This window comes from Oncorhynchus nerka, linkage group LG7, assembly GCF_034236695.1.
Source record: "Oncorhynchus nerka isolate Pitt River linkage group LG7, Oner_Uvic_2.0, whole genome shotgun sequence".
NCBI lineage: Eukaryota > Metazoa > Chordata > Actinopteri > Salmoniformes > Salmonidae > Oncorhynchus > Oncorhynchus nerka.
Window position 1 is genome coordinate 80,465,583 of NC_088402.1, and position 22,808 is coordinate 80,488,390.

The 22,808-nt window shown below is 45.8% G+C and overlaps 1 protein-coding gene across 1 annotated transcript in view; it reads left to right on the forward strand.

Annotated features, from left to right (window-relative positions):
• LOC115122977 (low-density lipoprotein receptor-related protein 1-like) overlaps window positions 1-22,808 on the forward strand; it is a 298,647-nt gene that overhangs the window by 158,904 nt on the left and 116,935 nt on the right. The window contains exons 26-34 of the mRNA XM_065021093.1: window positions 1,540-1,744; window positions 5,386-5,550; window positions 5,726-5,970; window positions 15,022-15,153; window positions 15,411-15,638; window positions 15,804-15,978; window positions 16,156-16,250; window positions 16,905-17,057; window positions 17,448-17,594. Of these exons, the coding sequence (XP_064877165.1) occupies window positions 1,540-1,744; window positions 5,386-5,550; window positions 5,726-5,970; window positions 15,022-15,153; window positions 15,411-15,638; window positions 15,804-15,978; window positions 16,156-16,250; window positions 16,905-17,057; window positions 17,448-17,594 (1,545 nt within the window). The remainder of the gene's footprint in view (window positions 1-1,539; window positions 1,745-5,385; window positions 5,551-5,725; window positions 5,971-15,021; window positions 15,154-15,410; window positions 15,639-15,803; window positions 15,979-16,155; window positions 16,251-16,904; window positions 17,058-17,447; window positions 17,595-22,808) is intronic.

A 22,808-nucleotide genomic window follows, 5' to 3' on the forward strand; every position in this document is an offset into this window, starting at 1 on the left:
CTTTAGAAACCCTCCACTAGAAACCCCTCTTTAGAAGCCCTCCACTAGAAACCCCTCTTTAGAAGCCCTCCACTTGAAACCCCTCTTTAGAAGCCCTCCACTAGAAACCCCTCTTTAGAAGCCCTCCACTAGAAGCCCTCCACTAGAAACCCCTCTTTAGAAGCCCTCCACTAGAAACCCCTCTTTAGAAGCCCTCCACTATAAACCCCTCTTTAGAAACCCTTCACTAGAAACCCCTCTTTAGAAGCCCTCCACTAGAAACCCCTCTTTAGAAACCCTCCACTAGAAACCCCTCTTTAGAAGCCCTCCACTAGAAACCCCTCTTTAGAAGCCCTCCACTAGAAACCCCTCTTTAGAAGCCCTCCACTAGAAGCCCTCCACTAGAAACCCCTCTTTAGAAGCCCTCCACTAGAAACCCCTCTTTAGAAGCCCTCCACTAGAAACCCCTCTTTAGAAGCCCTCCACTAGAAACTCTCCACTAGAAACCCCTCTTTAGAAACTCTCCACTAGAAACCCCTCTTTAGAAGCCCTCCACTAGAAACCCCTCTTTAGAAACCCTCCACTAGAAACCCCTCTTTAGAAACCCTCCACTAGAAACCCCTCTTTAGAAACCCTCCACTAGAAACCCCTCTTTAGAAGCCCTCCACTAGAAACCCCTCTTTAGAAGCCCTCCACTAGAAACCCCTCTTTAGAAACCCTCCACTAGAAACCCCTCTTTAGAAGCCCTCCACTAGAATCCCCTCTTTAGAAGCCCTCCACTAGAAACCCCTCTTTAGAAACCCTCCACTAGAAACCCCTCTTTAGAAACCCTCCACTAGAAACTCTCCACTAGAAACTCTCCACTAGAAACCTCCCACTAGAAACTATCCACTAGAAACTCTCCACTAGAAACCTCCCACTAGAAACTCTCCACTAGAAACTCTCCACTAGAAGCCCTCCACTAGAAACTCTCCACTAGAAACCTCCCACTAGAAACCTCCCACTAGAAACTCTCCACTAGAAACTCTCCACTAGAAACCTCCCACTAGAAACCCTCCACTAGAAACCCTCAACTCGAAACCCCCCACTCGAAACCCCCCACTCGAAACCCTCCACTAGAAATCCTACACTGACAGGCCAACTGACTGACTCAGATTCCATAGAGAAGGAATTCTAAACAATCCTCGCAGTTTGTCAGCGGTTTGCTGCAGTTAAACATGTGAGTTGCAGGATGGAGTTAGTCTCTAGCTGCTGTCTTTTGACATGAGCTAGACAGACATATTGTATTACTTCAGCAGATATTTCCCAATTGCATAAAGCTCTAATACAGCTTGGTTCACTGGGTACCATTTCTGTCATGTCCATTATGAATAGCTATCTAATCATGTTATTTTCTTCAAATTTCATCAAATCGTTTTTTTTCTTCTGTGTATTGAGGTAAGTGATTGGAGTGTCAAACAAATCTACAATTTCCCATGCAAGGCACTAACCCAGCCATCTTCCATTTCTCATACCCTACCCCTCTCTCCTCCCCTCCATCCCCCTTCCTACCCCCTCCAGCTCTGACCAGTTTCGAGGTGGTGATCCAGTATGGCCTGGCCACTCCAGAAGGACTGGCTGTGGACTGGATAGCAGGGAACATCTACTGGGTGGAGAGTAACCTAGATCAGATAGAGGTAGCCAAGCTGGACGGAACCATGAGGACCACCCTCCTGGCTGGTGAGGTGGAGCACCCACGGGCTATCGCCCTCGACCCCAGAGATGGGTGAGGAAACAAAACTATAGATTACAAAACAGTAAAGCGTAGATTAGTATAGAACAGTAAAGTGTAGATTAATATAGAACAGTAAAGTGTAGATCACTGTAGAACAGTAAAGCTTAGATTACTGTAGAACAGTAAAGTGTAGATTAGTATAGAACAGTAAAGTGTAGATTACTGTAGAACGGTAAAGTGTAGATTGGTATAGAACAGTAAAGTGTAGATTAATATAGAACAGTAAAGTGTAGACTAATATAGAACAGTAAAGTGTAGATTAGTATAGAACAGTAAATCATAGATTACTGTAGAACAGGAAAGTGTAGATTAGTATAGAACAGTAACGTGTAGATTAGTATAGAACGGTAAAGTGTAGATTAGTATAGAACAGTAAAGTGTAGATTAATATAGAACAGTAAAGGGTAGATTAGTATAGAACAGTAAAGTGTAGATTAGTATAGAACAGTAAAGTGTAGATTAGTATAGAACAGTAAAGCGTAGACTAATATAGAACAGTAAAGTGTAGATTAGTATAGAACAGTAAAGCATAGATTACTGTAGAACAGTAAAGTGTAGATTAGTATAGAACAGTAACGTGTAGATTACTGTAGAACAGTAAAGTGTAGATTTTGACCACAGTCAAAAAAAAAGACATGATATCAATAAAAAGATACAACAAGCTGAAACGAGCCCGGTATGATTCCCCACATGGCAGCTTCTTCTTGTCATTGGTGCTAGCTATCTATACCTCAGGGCCATCACACTGGACCCATGCGATGGGTAGATAACATGGAACCATAGAATAGATACCATATTTTATGTAACCTTTATTTAACTAGGCAAGTCAGTTAAGAACAAATTCTTATTTACAGTGGCAGCCTAGGAACAGTGGGTTAACTGCCTGTTCAGGGGCAGAACGACAGATGTTTTACAGCTCGCAACCTTTCAGTTACTGTCCCAACGCTCTAACCACTAGGCTACCTGCCACTGCACAGTTCCATGGTATCTGTTCTATGGTTCTATAGTATCTGTTCAATGGTTCTATGGTATATGTTCTATGGTTCTATGGTATTGGTTCTACAGTATCTGTTCTATGGTATCTGTTCTATAGTTCTATAGTATCTGTTCTATGATATCAAATCAAATCAAAATCAAATGTATTTATATAGCCCTTCGTACATCAGCTGATATCTCAAAGTGCTGTACAGAAACCCAGCCTAAAACCCCAAACAGCAGGCAATGCAGGTGTAGAAGCACGGTGGCTAGGAAAAAATCCCTAGAAAGGCCAAAACCTAGGAAGAAACCTAGAGAGGAACCAGGCTATGTGGGGTGGTCAGTCCTCTTCTGGCTGTGCCGGGTGGAGATTATAACAGAACATGGCCAAGATGTTCAAATGTTCATAAATGACCAGCATGGTCCAATAATAATAAGGCAGAACAGTTGAAACTGGAGCAGCAGCACGGCCAGGTGGACTGGGGACAGCAAGGAGTCATCATGTCAGGTAGTCCTGAGGCATGGTCCTAGGGCTCAGGTCCTCTGAGAGAGAGAAAGAAAGAGAGAAAGAGAGAATTAGAGAGAGCACACTTAAATTCACACAGGACACCGAATAGGACAGGAGAAGTACTCCAGAAGTACTGTTCTATGGTTCCATGGTATCTGTTCTATGGTATATGTTCTATGTTTCTATAGTATATGTTATATGGTTCTACTTTTGTGCTCCAGAGTGGCGCAGTGGTCTAAGGCACCGCATTTCAGTGCATGAGGTGTCATTACAGACTCTGGTTTGATTCCAGGCTGAATCACAACCAGTGATTGGGAGTCCTATAGGGCGCTGCACAATTGGCCCAGCATTGTCCCGGTTAGGGTTTGGCCGGGGTAGGCTGTCATTGTAAATAAGAATTTGGTCTTAACTGACTTGCCTAGTTAAATTAAGGTTATGTTAAAAAAAAGAACAGATACCATGGAACCATGGAGTGGCAGGTAGCCAGTAACAGAAGGGTTGCTAGATCAAATCTGCCCCTGAACAAGGCAGTTAAACCACTGTTCCTATGCTGTCATTGTAAATTACATTTTGTTCTGAGATATAATAGATATCATGGAACCATAGAACCAAAGAGGCATAATGTGATTGCAGAGTAGTACCTCTTCACAGTCTCATACTGTATGTATGACATACAATATCAGTCAAAATTCTACATTGTAGAATAATAGTGAAGACATGAAAACTGATTTTTTCAAATAGCCACCCTTTTCCTTGATGACAGCTTTGCACACTCTTGGCATTCCCTCAACCAGCTTCACCTGGAATGCATTTCCAACCGTCTTGAAGGAGTCCCCTCATATGCTGGGCCCTTGTTGGCTGCTTTTCTTTCACTCTGCGATCCGACTCATCCCAAACCATCTCAATTTGGTTGAGGTCGGGATTGTGGAGGCCAGGTTATCTATCTGATGCAGCACTCCATCACTCTCCTTCTTGGTAAAATAGCCCTTACACAGCCTGCAGGTGTGTTGGGTCATTGTCCTGTTGGGTCATTGTCCTGTTGAAAATGTAAATGTAATAGTCCCACTAAGCCCAAACCAGCAAAGCTCCACCACAACATAACACCTCCTCCTCCAAGCTTTACGGTGAGAAATACACATGTAGAGATCATCCGTTCACCCACACCATCACACCTCCTCCTCCATGCTTTACGGTGGGAAATACACATGTAGAGATCATCCGTTCACCCACACCGCGTCTCACAAACACACGGCGGTTGGAATCAATCATCTCCAATTTGGACTCCAGACCAAAGGACACATTTCCACCGGTCTAATGTCCATTGCTCATGTTTCTTGGCCCAAGTATGTCTCTTCCTATTGGTGTCCTTCAGTAGTGGTTTATTTTCAGCAATTCGACCATGAAGGCTTGATTCACAATACTTGATTCTTCTCTGAACAGTTGATGTTGAGATGTGTCTGTTACTTAAACTCTGTGAAGCATTTATTTGGGCTGCAATTTCTGAGGCTGGTAATGAACTTATCCTCTGCAGCAGAGGCAACTCTGGGTCTTCCATTCCTGTGGTGGTCCTCATGAGAGCCAGTTTCATCATAGCGCTTGATGTTTTTTTGCGACTGCACTTGAAGAAACTTTCAAAGTTCTTGAAATGTTCTGTATTGACTGACCTTCATGTTTTAAAGTAATGATGGACTGTTGTTTCTCTTTGCTTATTTGACGTGTTCTTGCCAAAATATGGACTTGGTCTTTTACCAAATAGGACTATCTTCTGTATTCCCCCTTCCTTGTCACAACACAACTGATTGGCTCATGCCTGTTAATTGAAATGCATTTCAGGTGACTACCTCATGAAGCTGGTTGAGAGAATGCCAAGAGTGTGCAAAGCTGTCATCAAGGCAAAGGGTGGCTATTTGAAGAATCTCAAATATAACATATATTTTGATTTGTTTAACACTTTTTTGCTTACTACATGATTCCATATGTGTTATTTCATAGATTTGAGATCTTCACTATTATTCTACAATGTAGAAAATAGTACAAATAAAGAAAAACGCTTGAATGAGTAAGTGTTCTAAAACTTTGGACCGGTAGTGTAATGCCGCTGAATATTCCTGAATGTGTGTTTCTCTTTCTATTCTTTGTCTGTGTCTAGTATTCTGTTCTGGACGGACTGGGATGCCAGCTTGCCCAGGATAGAGGCAGCATCTATGAGTGGTGAGGCCAGGAGGACTATCCACAGAGAGACTGGCAGCGGTGGCTGGCCAAACGGACTGACTGTAGACTACATGGAGAGACGCATTGTATGGATCGATGCCAGGTACTGTTGCTCTCCTTACTATACGCACGCACGCACGCACGCACGCACACACACACACACACACACACACACACACACACACACACACACACACACACACACACACACACACACACACACACACACACACACACACACACACACACACCTCCTCTCATAAATGTTTTCTCCCCAGGTCTGATGCCATTTACTCTGCTCTGTATGACGGCTCTGGTCTGATCGAGGTGCTGAGGGGTCATGAGTACCTGTCTCATCCTTTTGCTGTCACTATGTACGGAGGAGAGGTGTACTGGACAGACTGGAGGACCAACACCCTGGCCAAGGCCAACAAGTGGACCGGCAACAACGTAACCGTGGTCCAACGCACCAACACACAACCCTTCGACCTGCAGGTGTATCATCCCTCCAGACAGCCCGAGGGTAGGTCACACGGACGGACGGATGCTTACATAAATACATACAGAGCCTTCAGAAAGTATTCAGACCCCTTGACTTATTCCACATGTTGTTGTTACAGCCTGAATTCAGAATGTTCTCATCCATCTACACACAATACCCCATAATGAGAGTGAAAACATTTTTGCAAATTCAAGAAAATACAGAAATATCTCATTTACATAAGTACTCACACTCCTGAGTCCATATTTTGTAGAAGCACCTTGTGTAGCGATTACAGCTGTGAGTCGTTATGGGTAAGTCTCTTAAAAGCTTTCCACACCTGGATTATGCAACATTTGTCCATTATAATTTTCAAAATTCTTCAAGCTCTGTGAAATTGATTGTTGATCAGACGCAACCCATCCCTTTAGCGGGATCATTTTCATCAACAACCGCTGAATTGCAGAGCGCCACATTTTAAAAAAAATACTACAAATATTTATATTCATGAAATCACAAGTGCAATATAGCAAAACACAGCTTAGCTTGTTGTTAATCCACCTGTCGTGTCCGATTTTGAAAATATGCTTTACAGCGAGAGCAATCCAAGCGTTTGTGTAAGTTTATCGATCACTAGACAAAACATTATGAACACCTAGCATCAAAGTTGCTTGGTCACGAAAATCAGAAAAGCAATCAAATTAATCGCTTACGTTTGATGATCTTCGGATGTTTTCACTCACGAGACAGTTACACAATAAATGCTCCTTTTGTTCCATGAAGATTATTTTTATATCCAAATACCTCCGTTTGTTTGGCGCGTTATGTTCAGAAATCCACAGGCTCGAGCGGTCACGACAACGCAGACGAAAATTCCGTAATGTCCACAGAAACATGTCTAATGTTTTTTATAATCAATCCTCAGGTTGTTTTTAAAATATATAATCGATAATATATCAACCGGCACTGTCTCTATTTCAGTAAGAGAGGGAGAGACAATGGCTGCCCCACTCTGTTGCGCGAGCAAAACTCATGCAAACACCCAGCTATCCACTACGCAATGTTATCTTTCTCACTCATTTTTCAAAATAAAAGCCTGAAACTGTCTAAAGACTGTTGACACCTTGAGGAAGCGATAGGAAAAGGAATCTGGTTGATATCCCTTTAAATGGAGCGAAGGTAGGCTATGGAACATGGAGATTTCAAAATAGAAGCCACTTCCTGGTTTGATTTTCCTCAGGTTTTTGCCTGCAATATCAGTTATGTTATACTCACAGACAATATTTTAACAGTTTTGGAAACTTTAGAGTGTTTTCTATCCTAATCTGTCAATTATATGCATAGTCTAGCATATGGGCCTGAGATACAGGCCGTTTACTTTGGGAACGTTATTTATCCAAACGTAAAAATAGTGCCCCCTAGCTGAAAGAGGTTAAGAGCTTTCCACACCTGGATTGTGCAACATTTGTCCATTATAATTTTCAAAATTCTTCAAGCTCTGTTAAATTGATTGTTGATCATAAGTCACAAGTTGCATGGACTCCCTCATCTCTGTACCCCACACATACAATGATCTGTAAGGTCCCTCAGATGAGCAGTGAATTTCAAACGCAGATTAAACCACGAAGACCAGGGAGGTTTTCCAATGCCTTGCAAAGAAGGGCACCTAATTGTTAGATTGGTAACTTGAGCATGGTCAAGTTATTAATTACACTTTGCACTGTAAATATCTAGGTGTCCTTCCTAACTCAGTTGCCGGATAGGAAGAAACCACTCAGTGATTTCACCATGAGGCCAATGGTGAATTTAAAACAGTTACAGAGTTTAATGACTGTGAGAAAACTGAGGATGGATCAACAACTTTAAAGTTACTCCACAATACTAACCTAATTGACAGAGAAAAAGAAGGAAGCCTGTAAAGAATACAAATATTCCAAAACATGCATCCCGTTTGCAACAAGGCACTAAAGTAATACTGCAAAACATTTGGCAAAACAATTAACTTTTTGTACTGAATACAAGGTATTATGTTTCGGCAAATCCAATACAACACATTACTGAGTACCACTCTACATATTTTCAAGCATAGTGGTGGCTGCATCATGTTATGGGTATGCTTGTCATCGGCAAGGACTAGGGAGTTTTTTTAGGATGAAAAAAACAGAATCAACCCTGGAGTTGCTTACCAAGAAGACAGTGAATGTTCCCTAGTGGCCGAGTTACAGTTTTGACTTAAATCTATTTGCAACTCTAAGGCAAGATCTGAAAATGTTTGTCTAGCGTTTTGTTTAGGAACATTTTCCTCCTGAACTCATTTAGACTTGCCATAGCAAACAAGTTAAATACTTATTGACTATTAATTTGTAAAAATGTGTGAAAACATAATTTCACTTTGACATTGTGGGGTATTGTGTGTAGGCAAGTGGCAAAACATCTCAATTTAATACATTTTAAATTCAGGCTGTTATGTAACAAAATGTAAGAAAAGTCAAGGGATGTGAATACATTATGAAGACACTACACACGCATGCATGCAGGCTGACACACACAAGCAACCTCACACTTCACAGCTGCCTCTTACTGCTAACTGGACTGTGACACACACTTTGGTGCAGTGTTGGAGGAAAGGGCAGGACTGCAGAGTGGTGCACTACACTCAACTCCCCTCAGACAGCTGACCTTTCACTGTTGTCCCATGTGTTGTGTTACCTCCATGATCCTGTGAATCACACACACTGTGGATAATAAAGGCCACACACTGTAGATAATAAAGCCCAGACACTGTGGATAATAAAGCCCAGACACTGTGGATAATAAAGCCCAGACACTGTGGATAATAAAGCCCACACACTGTGGATAGTAAAGCCCACACTGTGGATAATAAAGCCCACACACTGTGGATAATAAAGCCCACACACTGTGGATAGTAAAGCCCACACTGTGGATAATAAAGTCCACACACTGTGGATAATAAAGCCCACACACTGTGGATAGTAAAGCCCACACTGTGGATAATAAAGGCCACACACTGCAGTATTTGACCTTTTAGACTCAATAGTAGAATACACAAGGGGCAATTTCGAAATGTGGTTGTGCATCAGCAGTTTTTCTCTTGTTACATAAACCCTTACTTCCTTAGCCAAAGTGGGCCACCAGTACTTCCCACTCAGACAGCGCACCTTCTGACCGATGCCTGGATGACCAGAGGAGGGTGACGTGTGGGCCCAATAGATCAGCCGGTCACGGACAGCAGACGGCACGTACAGGCGCCCAGCGGGACACTGGAGGGGAGTGGGCTCTGCACGTAGCGCCTGCTCAATGTCCACATCCAGCTCCCACACTACCGGCACCACCAGGCAGGAGGCCGGGAGTATGGGGGTGGGATCCATGGGCCGCTCCTCTGTGTCATACAACCGGGACAGTGCGTCTGCCTTCACGTTCTGGGATTCTGTTCTATAAGAAAGGGTGAAAACAAAACGGGGGAAAAACATGGCCCACCTTGCCTGGCGAGGGTTCAGTCTCCTCGCTGCCCGAATGTACTCGAGATTGCGGTGGTCAGTCCAGATGAGAAAAGGGTGTTTAGCCACCTCAAGCCAATGTCTCCACGCCTTCAAAGCCTTCACGACAGCCAACAGCTCCCGGTCCCCCACCTCATAGTTTTGCTCCGCTGGGCGGAGCTTTCTCGAGAAGAAGGCACAGGGTCGGACCTTCGGTGGCGTACCTGAGCGCTGAGAGAGCACGGCTCCTATCCCAGCCTCGGACGCGTCCGTGTCCACCTCCACTATGAACGCCAGAGAAGGATCGGGATGGGTCAGCACCGGAGCCGAGGTAAACAGAGCCTTCAGGTGACCAAAAGCCCTGTCCGCCTCAGCCGATCACTGCAAACGTACCGATCCCCCCTTCAGCAGTGAGGTAATGGGAGCCGCTAACCTGACCAAAACCCCGGATAAACCTCTGGTAGTAGTTGGCAAACCCTAAGAACCGCTGCACCTCCTTTACTGTGTCGGGAGTCGGCCAATTACGCATGGCTGAAATGCTGTCACTCTCCATCTCCACCCCTGAGGAGGAAATGTGGTACCCTAGGAAGGAGACGGACTGTTGGAAGAACAGGCATTTCTCAGCCTTGACATACAGGTCATGCTCCAACAGTTGACCAAGTACCCTGCGCACCAAGGACACATGCTCGGCGCGTGTAGCGGAGTACATCAGAATGTCCTCAATATACACCACTACAACCTGCCCGTGCAGGTCCCTGAAAATATTGTCTACAAAGGATTGGAAGACAGATGGCGCATTCATCAACCCGTACAGCATGACGAGGTACTCATAATGCCCTGAGGTGGTACTGAACGCCGTCTTCCACTCGTCTCCCTCCCGTATACACACCAGGTTGTAAGCGCTCCTGAGATCTATGGCGGGCCGAGATGATGGAGCATCGCCGCCTGCTCCCGAACACACTCCTCGACCACTATACCAGGGGCACCTGCTCCTGCTGACTCCATTTTGTGGGTGTGAAATTCTGTCAATGGGTGGGTGTAGCTGGTGCATGGAAGTCAGGCGCAGGAGAGCAGAGATGAGTGGACAAAGCACTTTACTCAGGCAATTATTAAAACAGGACGCAACAAGAAAATAAATGCCCAAAGAACAAGTGAGGCAGCACAAAGTACACACAACCAAGTACAAAGTACCGGCTGCCACAAAGCACGGGAACAAAACAAAACCTGGCGTACACCAGCTGGAAGCGCACCAACCTGACAATAAACAATTTTACACACAGACAGTTGGGGGAACAGAGGGTTAAATACAGGTAAGACAGGTAATGAGGGAATGTAAACCAGGTTTGTGGGAAAACAAGACAAAACCAATGAAAGGTGGATCGGCGATGGCTAGAAGACCGGTGACTTCGACCGCCGAACGCCGCCGAACAAGGAGAGGAACCGACTTCGGAAGATGTCGTGACATATGCAAACATTTCTCTCCACCTTATGGCAAAATGTGTAGAATTGCAGGAAATTAGCTGTACAACTGCTTGTTTTCCTCTCCGCTCCATGGCTAAATTAGTAGAATTACATGAAATGTGTTATAAAATTGCAAAAACGCAGACCTGCGAGCAACTGAGGCCCCTCATAATGAGTTCATATTTTTGGTGGCCCCCACCCCATCTACGTTGCCCATCCCTGTATATATGGTGGCCAAGACCATCTGGGCTTAGAAAGGTTGTATTGATCTGGGCTTAGATAGGTCATGTTGATCTGGGCTTAGATGGGTTGTGTTGATCTGGGCTTAGATAGGTTGTGTTGATCTGGACTTAGATAGGTTGTGTTGATCTGGACTTAGATAGGTTATGTTGATCTGGGCTTAGATAGGTTGTATTGATCTGGGCTTAGATAGGTCATGTTGATCTGGGCTTAGATGGGTTGTGTTGATCTGGGCTTAGATAGGTTATGTTGATCTGGGCTTAGATAGGTTGTATTGATCTGGGCTTAGATAGGTTATGTTGATCTGGGCTTAGATAGGTTGTATTGATCTGGGCTTAGATAGGTTATGTTGATCTGGGCTTAGATAGGTTGTATTGATCTGGGCTTAGATAGGTTATGTTGATCTGGGCTTCGATAGGTTGTGTTGATCTTGAAGACATTCTGTGTAGACAGATAGAGACCACTTATCATGTGGTGTGACTTAATCATTATACATTGAGTTTACAAAACATTAGGAACACCTTCCTAATATTGTGTCGCACCCTCTTCTGCCCTCAATTCGTCAGAGCATGGACTCTACAAAGTGTCGAAAACATTCCACAGGGATGCTGGCCCATGTTGACTCCAATGCTTCCCACAGTTGTGTCAGGTTGGCTGGATGTCCTTTGTGTGGTGGACGTTCTTGATACACATGGGAAACTGTTGAGGGTGAAAAACCCAGCAGCGTTGCAGTTCTTGACATACTCAAACCAGTGCGCCTGGCACCTACTACCATACCCCGTTCAAAGGCATTTCAATATTTTATCTCACCCATTCACCCTCTGAATGGCAAACATACACAATCCATGTCTCAATTGGCTTAATTTTTTAACCTTTAACCTGTCTCCTTCCCTTCATCTACACTGATTGAAGTAGTGGTTATCACTAGGAGAGAGCTGATCACAGTGGTTAACACTAGGAGAGAGATGATCACAGTGGTTAACACTAGGAGAGAGCTGATCACAGTGGTTAACACTAGGAGAGAGCTGATCACAGTGGTTAACACTAGGAGAGAGCTGATCACAGTGGTTAACACTAGGAGAGAGCTGATCACAGTGGTTAACACTAGGAGAGAGCTGATCACAGTGGTTATCACTAGGAGAGAGCTGATCACAGTGGTTAACACTAGGAGAGAGATGATCACAGTGGTTAACACTAGGAGAGAGCTGATCACAGTGGTTAACACTAGGAGAGAGCTGATCACAGTGGTTAACACTAGGAGAGAGATGATCACAGTGGTTAACACTAGGAGAGAGATGATCACAGTGGTTAACACTAGGAGAGAGATGATCACAGTGGTTATCACTAGGAGAGAGATGATCACAGTGGTTAACACTAGGAGAGAGCTGATCACAGTGGTTAACACTAGGAGAGAGATGATCACAGTGGTTAATACTAGGAGAGAGATGATCACAGTGGTTAACACTAGGAGAGAGATGATCACAGTGGTTAACACTAGGAGAGAGATGATCACAGTGGTTATCACTAGGAGAGAGATGATCACAGTGGTTAACACTAGGAGAGAGATGATCACAGTGGTTATCACTCGGAGAGAGATGATCACAGTGGTTAACACTAGGAGAGAGATGATCACAGTGGTTAACACTAGGAGAGAGATGATCACAGTGGTTAACACTAGGAGAGAGATGATCACAGTGGTTAACACTAGGAGAGAGATGATCACAGTGGTTAACACTAGAAGAAGAGATGATCACAGTGGTTAACACTAGGAGAGAGCTGATCACAGTGGTTATCACTAGGAGAGCTGATCACAGTGGTTAACACTAGGAGAGAGATGATCACAGTGGTTAACACTAGGAGAGAGATGATCACAGTGGTTAACACTAGGAGAGAGCTGATCACAGTGGTTAACACTAGGAGAGAGCTGATCACAGTGGTTAACACTAGAAGAAGAGATGATCACAGTGGTTAACACTAGGAGAGAGCTGATCACAGTGGTTAACACTAGGAGAGAGATGATCACAGTGGTTAACACTAGGAGAGAGATGATCACAGTGGTTAACACTAGGAGAGATGATCACAGTGGTTAACACTAGGAGAGAGCTGATCACAGTGGTTAACACTAGGAGAGAGCTGATCACAGTGGTTAACACTAGAAGAAGAGATGATCACAGTGGTTAACACTAGGAGAGAGCTGATCACAGTGGTTATCACTAGGAGAGCTGATCACAGTGGTTAACACTAGGAGAGAGATGATCACAGTGGTTAACACTAGGAGAGAGATGATCACAGTGGTTAACACTAGGAGAGAGATGATCACAGTGGTTAACACTAGGAGAGAGCTGATCACAGTGGTTAACACTAGGAGAGAGCTGATCACAGTGGTTAACACTAGAAGAAGAGATGATCACAGTGGTTAACACTAGGAGAGAGCTGATCACAGTGGTTAACACTAGGAGAGAGATGATCACAGTGGTTAACACTAGGAGAGAGATGATCACAGTGGTTAACACTAGGAGAGAGATGATCACAGTGGTTAACACTAGGAGAGAGATGATCACAGTGGTTAACACTAGGAGAGAGCTGATCACAGTGGTTAACACTAGGAGAGAGCTGATCACAGTGGTTAACACTAGAAGAAGAGATGATCACAGTGGTTAACACTAGGAGAGAGCTGATCACAGTGGTTAACACTAGGAGAGAGATGATCACAGTGGTTAACACTAGGAGAGAGATGATCACAGTGGTTAACACTAGGAGAGAGATGATCACAGTGGTTAACACTAGGAGAGAGATGATCACAGTGGTTAACACTAGGAGAGAGATGATCACAGTGGTTAACACTAGGAGAGAGATTATCACAGTGGTTAACACTAGGAGAGAGCTGATCACAGTGGTTAACACTAGGAGAGAGCTGATCACAGTGGTTAACACTAGGAGAGAGATGATCACAGTGGTTAACACTAGGAGAGAGATGATCACAGTGGTTAACACTGGGAGAGAGATGATCACAGTGGTTAACACTAGGAGAGAGATGATCACAGTGGTTAACACTAGGAGAGAGATGATCACAGTGGTTAACACTAGGAGAGAGATGATCACAGTGGTTAACACTAGGAGAGAGATGATCACAGTGGTTAACACTAGGAGAGAGATGATCACAGTGGTTAACACTAGGAGAGAGCTGATCACAGTGGTTAACACTGGGAGAGAGATGATCACAGTGGTTAACACTAGGAGAGAGATGATCACAGTGGTTAACACTAGGAGAGAGCTGATCACAGTGGTTAACACTAGAAGAAGATATGATCACAGTGGTTAACACTAGGAGAGAGATGATCACAGTGGTTAACACTAGGAGAGAGATGATCACAGTGGTTAACACTGGGAGAGAGATGATCACAGTGGTTAACACTAGGAGAGAGATGATCACAGTGGTTAACACTAGGAGAGAGATGATCACAGTGGTTAACACTAGGAGAGAGATGATCACAGTGGTTAACACTAGGAGAGAGATGATCACAGTGGTTAACACTAGGAGAGAGATGATCACAGTGGTTAACACTAGGAGAGAGATGATCACAGTGGTTAACACTAGGAGAGAGATGATCACAGTGGTTAACACTGGGAGAGAGATGATCACAGTGGTTAACACTAGGAGAGAGATGATCACAGTGGTTAACACTGGGAGAGAGATGATCACAGTGGTTAACACTAGGAGAGAGATGATCACAGTGGTTAACACACAGTGGTTAACACTAGGAGAGAGATGATCACAGTGGTTAACACTAGGAGAGAGATGATCACAGTGGTTAACACTAGGAGAGAGATGATCACAGTGGTTAACACTAGGAGAGAGATGATCACAGTGGTTAACATGTCTTCTTCCCCTCAGCTCCTAACCCTTGTGCAACCGCTGATGGGCAGAGCCCCTGTTCTCACCTGTGTCTGATCAGCTACAACCAGACTTTCTCCTGTGCCTGTCCTCACCTCATGAAGCTGCAGGCTGACAAACACACCTGCAAAGGTAGGAACACACAGCAATACACACACATACTCAGAGGGCTGAGTGATGACCGATGGGTCTGAGCTGGGTCTGAATGTGTGTGTAATTTGCTGTAATTTAGACACACAATCAGATGATTGTCTTCTTAAGAAGAATAGCTCCATTTTAGACCAGCAGCTGTTGCATAGCATTTGGATATGTTGAAATACTGTCTTTGTTATGTGTTGATGGTAACTCTTCCCCTGTATCCCTTGTCTCACCATTCTCTCCCCTACAAGAGTCCCGTCAGTTCCTGCTCTATGCCCGTCAGACAGAGATCAGGGGAGTGGACATAGACAACCCCTACTATAACTACATCATCTCCTTCACGGTGCCAGACATAGACAACGTGACTGTGGTGGACTATGACGCTCTGGAGAACCGGATCTACTGGTCAGATGTTCGAACCCAGACCATCAAGAGAGCCTTCATCAACGGGACCGGAGTGGAGACTGTGGTGTCTGCTGGTAGGAAGACCACTTTATCTTGGGATCAGATTCGGGTCCAAGCTCAATGAAGAGCAGATGAAGTCTTTGGAATCCACTGGGCAAATGTTTAGATCAAGGAATTTGTTTATTTAATGTAGTTAGTGGTTTAGTTCAAATTGCCTGTATGTGTGCTTGTTTTTTCAGACCTGCCCAACGCCCATGGTCTGGCAGTAGACTGGGTGTCTAGGAACCTGTTCTGGACCAGCTATGATGTCAATAAGAAACAGATCAACGTGGCCAGACTGGACGGATCCTTTAAGAATGCTGTCATCCAGGGCCTTGATAAACCCCACTGTCTGGTCCTGCACCCTATACTGGGGTTAGTGGGATACACACGCACGCACACACACGCACACACAATAGAGGAGTAGGAATGGAATTTGGAATAACATAATGACAGCAAAAGAACGTTGATGTTGTCACTGTGATTTCAGCCACGTGACAGTCAAGCCAAGATTAATGTAGGGTAACATGTCATGTGTGTGTCCTTCTCCAGAAAGCTGTACTGGACCGATGGGGACAACATCAGTGTGGCCAACATGGATGGCAGCAACCATACGACGCTCTTCACCAATCAGAGGAGCCCTATAGGTGAGTGTCGTGTAAAACAATGCTGAGAGCATGAAATAAAGTGAGAGCCAGAGTAACAGAAAATTTGAGAGAGCGAGAGAGAGAGTTGACCATGTTCAGTAGTGGTGTGTTTGTCCTTTTTGTCCTCTCCAGGCCTGTCTGTAGACTACGACAGACTGTGTGAGAGAGATTCTGACTGTGATCGTGTTGTGCTAACTGTAACCTTTCTGTCCCCACCAGGCCTGTCTGTAGACTACGACAGACTGTATGAGAGAGATTCTGACTGTGATCGTGTTGTGCTAACTGTAACCTTTCTGTCCCCACCAGGCCTGTCTGTAGACTACGACAGACTGTATGAGAGAGATTCTGACTGTGATCGTGTTGTGCTAACTGTAACCTTTCTGTCCCCACCAGGCCTGTCTGTAGACTACGACAGACTGTATGAGAGAGATTCTGACTGTGATCGTGTTGTGCTAACTGTAACCTTTCTGTCCCCACCAGGCCTGTCTGTAGACTACGACAGACTGTATGAGAGAGATTCTGACTGTGATCGTGTTGTGCTAACTGTAACCTTTCTGTCCCCACCAGGCCTGTCTGTAGACTACGACAGACTGTATGAGAGAGATTCTGACTGTGATCGTGTTGTGCTAACTGTAACCTTTCTGTCCCCTCCAGGCCTGTCTGTAGACTACGACAGTGAGCAGCTGTACTGGGTCAGCTCAGAGAACGGCACCATCAGTCGCTGTAAGTTGGACGGCTCAGGCCTGGAGGTCCTGGACGGGGTCAAACCGGGCAAGCTGACCAAGGCCTCTGCTCTGGCCATCATGGGTGAGGGAGAAACAGACTGTTGTGTTCTGCTTTAGTGTTATCCGTCAACCCACTATTGTGTCTTTAAATACCTGTCTGTTGTGACTTTGAGAGATAGTGTGTGTTCAGTTCAATTTGAAAAAGCTTTATTGTCCATTGATTACAAGAGAGAGAGAATATTATTGAAGCTTGAGCTTGAGACTGGTTGACACAAAACACCAGAACACCAATTCTTAATAAACTGAATGTCCATTTTTGTGTGTGTGTGTGTGTGTGTGTGTATGTGTGTATGTGTGTGTGTGTGTGTGTGTGTGTGTCTGTGTGTGTGTCTGTGTGTGTGTGTGCGTGCGTGTGTGTGTCTGTGTGTGCGTGTGTGTGTGTGTCTGTGTGTGTGCGTGTGTGTGTGTGTAGGAGACAAGCTGTGGTGGGCCGACCAGGGGACAGACCAGATGGGGACCTGTGATAAGAGTGAGGGGGGGAACTGGAAGGTGCTACGTAACAACACTTCTCCCCTGACGCACATGAAGATCTACAACGAGAGCATGCAGACTGATACAGGTAGGATATCACTGACCGTGTCACACTGAGCATGCAGACTGATACAGGTAGGATATCACTGACCGTGTCACACTGAGCATGCAGACTGATACAGGTAGGATATCACTGACCGTGTCACACTGAGCATGCAGACTGGTACAGGTAGGATATCACTGACCGTGTCACACTGAGCATGCAGACTGATACAGGTAGGATATCACTGACCGTGTCACACTGAGCATGCAGACTGATACAGGTAGGATATCACTGACCGTGTCACACTGAGCATGCAGACTGATACAGGTAGGATATCACTGACCGTGTCACACTGAGCATGCAGACTGGTACAGGTAGGATATCACTGACCGTGTCACACTGAGCATGCAGACTGATACAGGTAGGATATCACTGACCGTGTCACACTGAGCTTGCAGACTGATACAGGTAGGATATCACTGACCGTGTCACACTGAGCATGCAGACTGATACGGGTAGGATATCACTGACCGTGTCACACTGAGCATGCAGACTGATACAGGTAGGATATCACTGACCGTGTCACACTGAGCATGCAGACTGGTACAGGTAGGATATCACTGACCGTGTCACACTGAGCATGCAGACTGATACAGGTAGGATATCACGGACCATGACTGAGCATGCAGACTGACAGGTAGGATATGACCGTGTCACACTGAGCATGCAGACTGGTACAGGTAGGATATCACTGACCATGTCACACTGAACATGCAGACTGGTACAGGTAGGATATCACTGACCGTGTCACACTGAGCATGTAGACTAGTACAGGTAGGATATCACTGACCGTGTCACACTGAGCATGCAGACTAGTACAGGTAGGATATCACTGACCGTGTCACACTGAGCATGCAGACTGGTACAGGTAGGATATCACTGACCGTGTCACACTGAGCATGCAGACTGCTACAGGTAGGATATCACTGACCGTGTCACACTGAGCTTGCAGACTGGTACAGGTAGGATATCACTGACCGTGTCACACTGAGCATGCAGACTGGTACAGGTAGGATATCACTGACCATGGCACACTGAGCATGCAGACTAGTACAGGTAGGATATCACTGACCGTGTCACACTGAGCATGCAGACTGGTACAGGTAGGATATCACTGACCATGTCACACTGAGCATGCAGACTGGTACAGGTAGGATATCACTGACCATGGCACACTGAGCATGCAGACTGATACAGGTAGGATATCACTGACCGTGTCACACTGAGCATGCAGACTAGTATAGGTAGGATATCACTGACCGTGTCACACTGAGCATGCAGACTGCTACAGGTAGGATATCACTGACCGTGTCACACTGAGCATGCAGACTGGTACAGGTAGGATATCACTGACCGTGTCACACTGAGCATGCAGACTGGTACAGGTAGGATATCACTGACCGTGTCACACTGAGCATGCAAACTGATACAGGTAGGATATCACTGACCGTGTCACACTGAGCTTGCAGACTGATACAGGTAGGATATCACTGACCGTGTCACACTGAGCATGCAGACTGATACAGGTAGGATATCACTGACCGTGTCCCACTGAGCATACAGACTGATACAGGTAGGATATCACGGACCATGTCACACTGAGCATGCAGACTGATACAGGTAGGATATCACTGACCGTGTCACACTGAGCATGCAGACTGGTACAGGTAGGATATCACTGACCGTGTCACACTGAGCATGCAGACTAGTACAGGTAGGATATCACTGACCGTGTCACACTGAGCATGCAGACTAGTACAGGTAGGATATCACTGACCGTGTCACACTGAGCATGCAGACTGATACAGGTAGGATATCACTGACCGTGTCACACTGAGCATGCAGACTGATACAGGTAGGATATCACTGACCGTGTCACACTGAGCATGCAGACTGCTACAGGTAGGATATCACTGACCGTGTCACACTGAGCATGCAGTCTGCTACAGGTAGGATATCACTGACCGTGTCACACTGAGCTTGCAGACTGGTACAGGTAGGATATCACTGACCGTGTCACACTGAGCATGCAGACTGGTACAGGTAGGATCTCACTGACCATGGCACACTGAGCATGCAGACTAGTACAGGTAGGATATCACTGACCGTGTCACACTGAGCATGCAGACTGATACAGGTAGGATATCACTGACCATGTCACACTGAGCATGCAGACTGATACGGGTAGGATATCACTGACCGTGTCACACTGAGCATGCAGACTGGTACAGGTAGGATATCACTGACCGTGTCACACTGAGCATGCAGACTAGTATAGGTAGGATATCACTGACCGTGTCACACTGAGCATGCAGACTGATACAGGTAGGATATCACTGACCGTGTCACACTGAGCATGCAGACTGCTACAGGTAGGATATCACTGACCGTGTCACACTGAGCATGCAGACTGGTACAGGTAGGATATCACTGACCGTGTCACACTGAGCATGCAGACTGGTACAGGTAGCATATCACTGACCGTGTCACACTGAGCATGCAGACTAGTACAGGTAGGATATCACTGACCGTGTCACACTGAGCATGCAGACTGATACAGGTAGGATATCCCTGACCGTGTCACACTGAGCATGCAGACTGATACAGGTAGGATATCACTGACCGTGTCACACTGAGCATGCAGACGGGTACAGGTAGGATATCACTGACCGTGTCACACTGAGCATGCAGACTGCTACAGGTAGGATATCACTGACCGTGTCACACTGAGCTTGCAGACTGGTACAGGTAGGATATCACTGACCGTGTCACACTGAGCATGCAGACTGGTACAGGTAGGATATCACTGACCATGGCACACTGAGCATGCAGACTAGTACAGGTAGGATATCACTGACCGTGTCACACTGAGCATGCAGACTGGTACAGGTAGGATATCACTGACCATGTCACACTGAGCATGCAGACTGGTACAGGTAGGATATCACTGACCATGGCACACTGAGCATGCAGACTAGTACAGGTAGGATATCACTGACCGTGTCACACTGAGCATGCAGACTAGTATAGGTAGGATATCACTGACCGTGTCACACTGAGCATGCAGACTGCTACAGGTAGGATATCACTGACCGTGTCACACTGAGCATGCAGACTGGTACAGGTAGGATATCACTGACCGTGTCACACTGAGCATGCAGACTGGTACAGGTAGGATATCACTGACCGTGTCACACTGAGCATGCAAACTGATACAGGTAGGATATCACTGACCGTGTCACACTGAGCTTGCAGACTGATACAGGTAGGATATCACTGACCGTGTCACACTGAGCATGCAGACTGATACAGGTAGGATATCACTGACCGTGTCCCACTGAGCATGCAGACTGATACAGGTAGGATATCACGGACCATGTCACACTGAGCATGCAGACTGATACAGGTAGGATATCACTGACCGTGTCACACTGAGCATGCAGACTGGTACAGGTAGGATATCACTGACCGTGTCACACTGAGCATGCAGACTAGTACAGGTAGGATATCACTGACCGTGTCACACTGAGCATGCAGACTAGTACAGGTAGGATATCACTGACCGTGTCACACTGAGCATGCAGACTGATACAGGTAGGATATCACTGACCGTGTCACACTGAGCATGCAGACTGATACAGGTAGGATATCACTGACCGTGTCACACTGAGCATGCAGACTGCTACAGGTAGGATATCACTGACCGTGTCACACTGAGCATGCAGTCTGTTACAGGTAGGATATCACTGACCGTGTCACACTGAGCTTGCAGACTGGTACAGGTAGGATATCACTGACCGTGTCACACTGAGCATGCAGACTGGTACAGGTAGGATCTCACTGACCATGGCACACTGAGCATGCAGACTGATACAGGTAGGATATCACTGACCGTGTCACACTGAGCATGCAGACTGATACGGGTAGGATATCACTGACCGTGTCACACTGAGCATGCAGACTGATACAGGTAGGATATCACTGACCGTGTCACACTGAGCATGCAGACTGGTATGGGTAGGATATCACTGACCGTGTCCCACTGAGCATGCAGACTGATACAGGTAGGATATCACGGACCATGTCACACTGAGCATGCAGACTGATACAGGTAGGATATCACTGACCGTGTCACACTGAGCATGCAGACTGGTACAGGTAGGATATCACTGACCGTGTCACACTGAGCATGCAGACTAGTACAGGTAGGATATCACTGACCGTGTCACACTGAGCATGCAGACTAGTACAGGTAGGATATCACTGACCGTGTCACACTGAGCATGCAGACTGATACAGGTAGGATATCACTGACCGTGTCACACTGAGCATGCAGACTGATACAGGTAGGATATCACTGACCGTGTCACACTGAGCATGCAGACTGCTACAGGTAGGATATCACTGACCGTGTCACACTGAGCATGCAGTCTGCTACAGGTAGGATATCACTGACCGTGTCACACTGAGCTTGCAGACTGGTACAGGTAGGATATCACTGACCGTGTCACACTGAGCATGCAGACTGGTACAGGTAGGATCTCACTGACCATGGCACACTGAGCATGCAGACTAGTACAGGTAGGATATCACTGACCGTGTCACACTGAGCATGCAGACTGATACAGGTAGGATATCACTGACCATGTCACACTGAGCATGCAGACTGATACAGGTAGGATATCACTGACCGTGTCACACTGAGCATGCAGACTGGTACAGGTAGGATATCACTGACCGTGTCACACTGAGCATGCAGACTAGTATAGGTAGGATATCACTGACCGTGTCACACTGAGCATGCAGACTGATACAGGTAGGATATCACTGACCGTGTCACACTGAGCATGCAGACTGCTACAGGTAGGATATCACTGACCGTGTCACACTGAGCATGCAGACTGGTACAGGTAGGATATCACTGACCGTGTAACACTGAGCATGCAGACTGGTACAGGTAGCATATCACTGACCGTGTCACACTGAGCATGCAGACTAGTACAGGTAGGATATCACTGACCGTGTCACACTGAGCATGCAGACTGGTACAGGTAGGATATCACTGACCGTGTCACACTGAGCATGCAGACTGGTACAGGTAGGATATCACTGACCGTGTCACACTGAGCATGCAAACTGATACAGGTAGGATATCACTGACCGTGTCACACTGAGCTTGCAGACTGATACAGGTAGGAT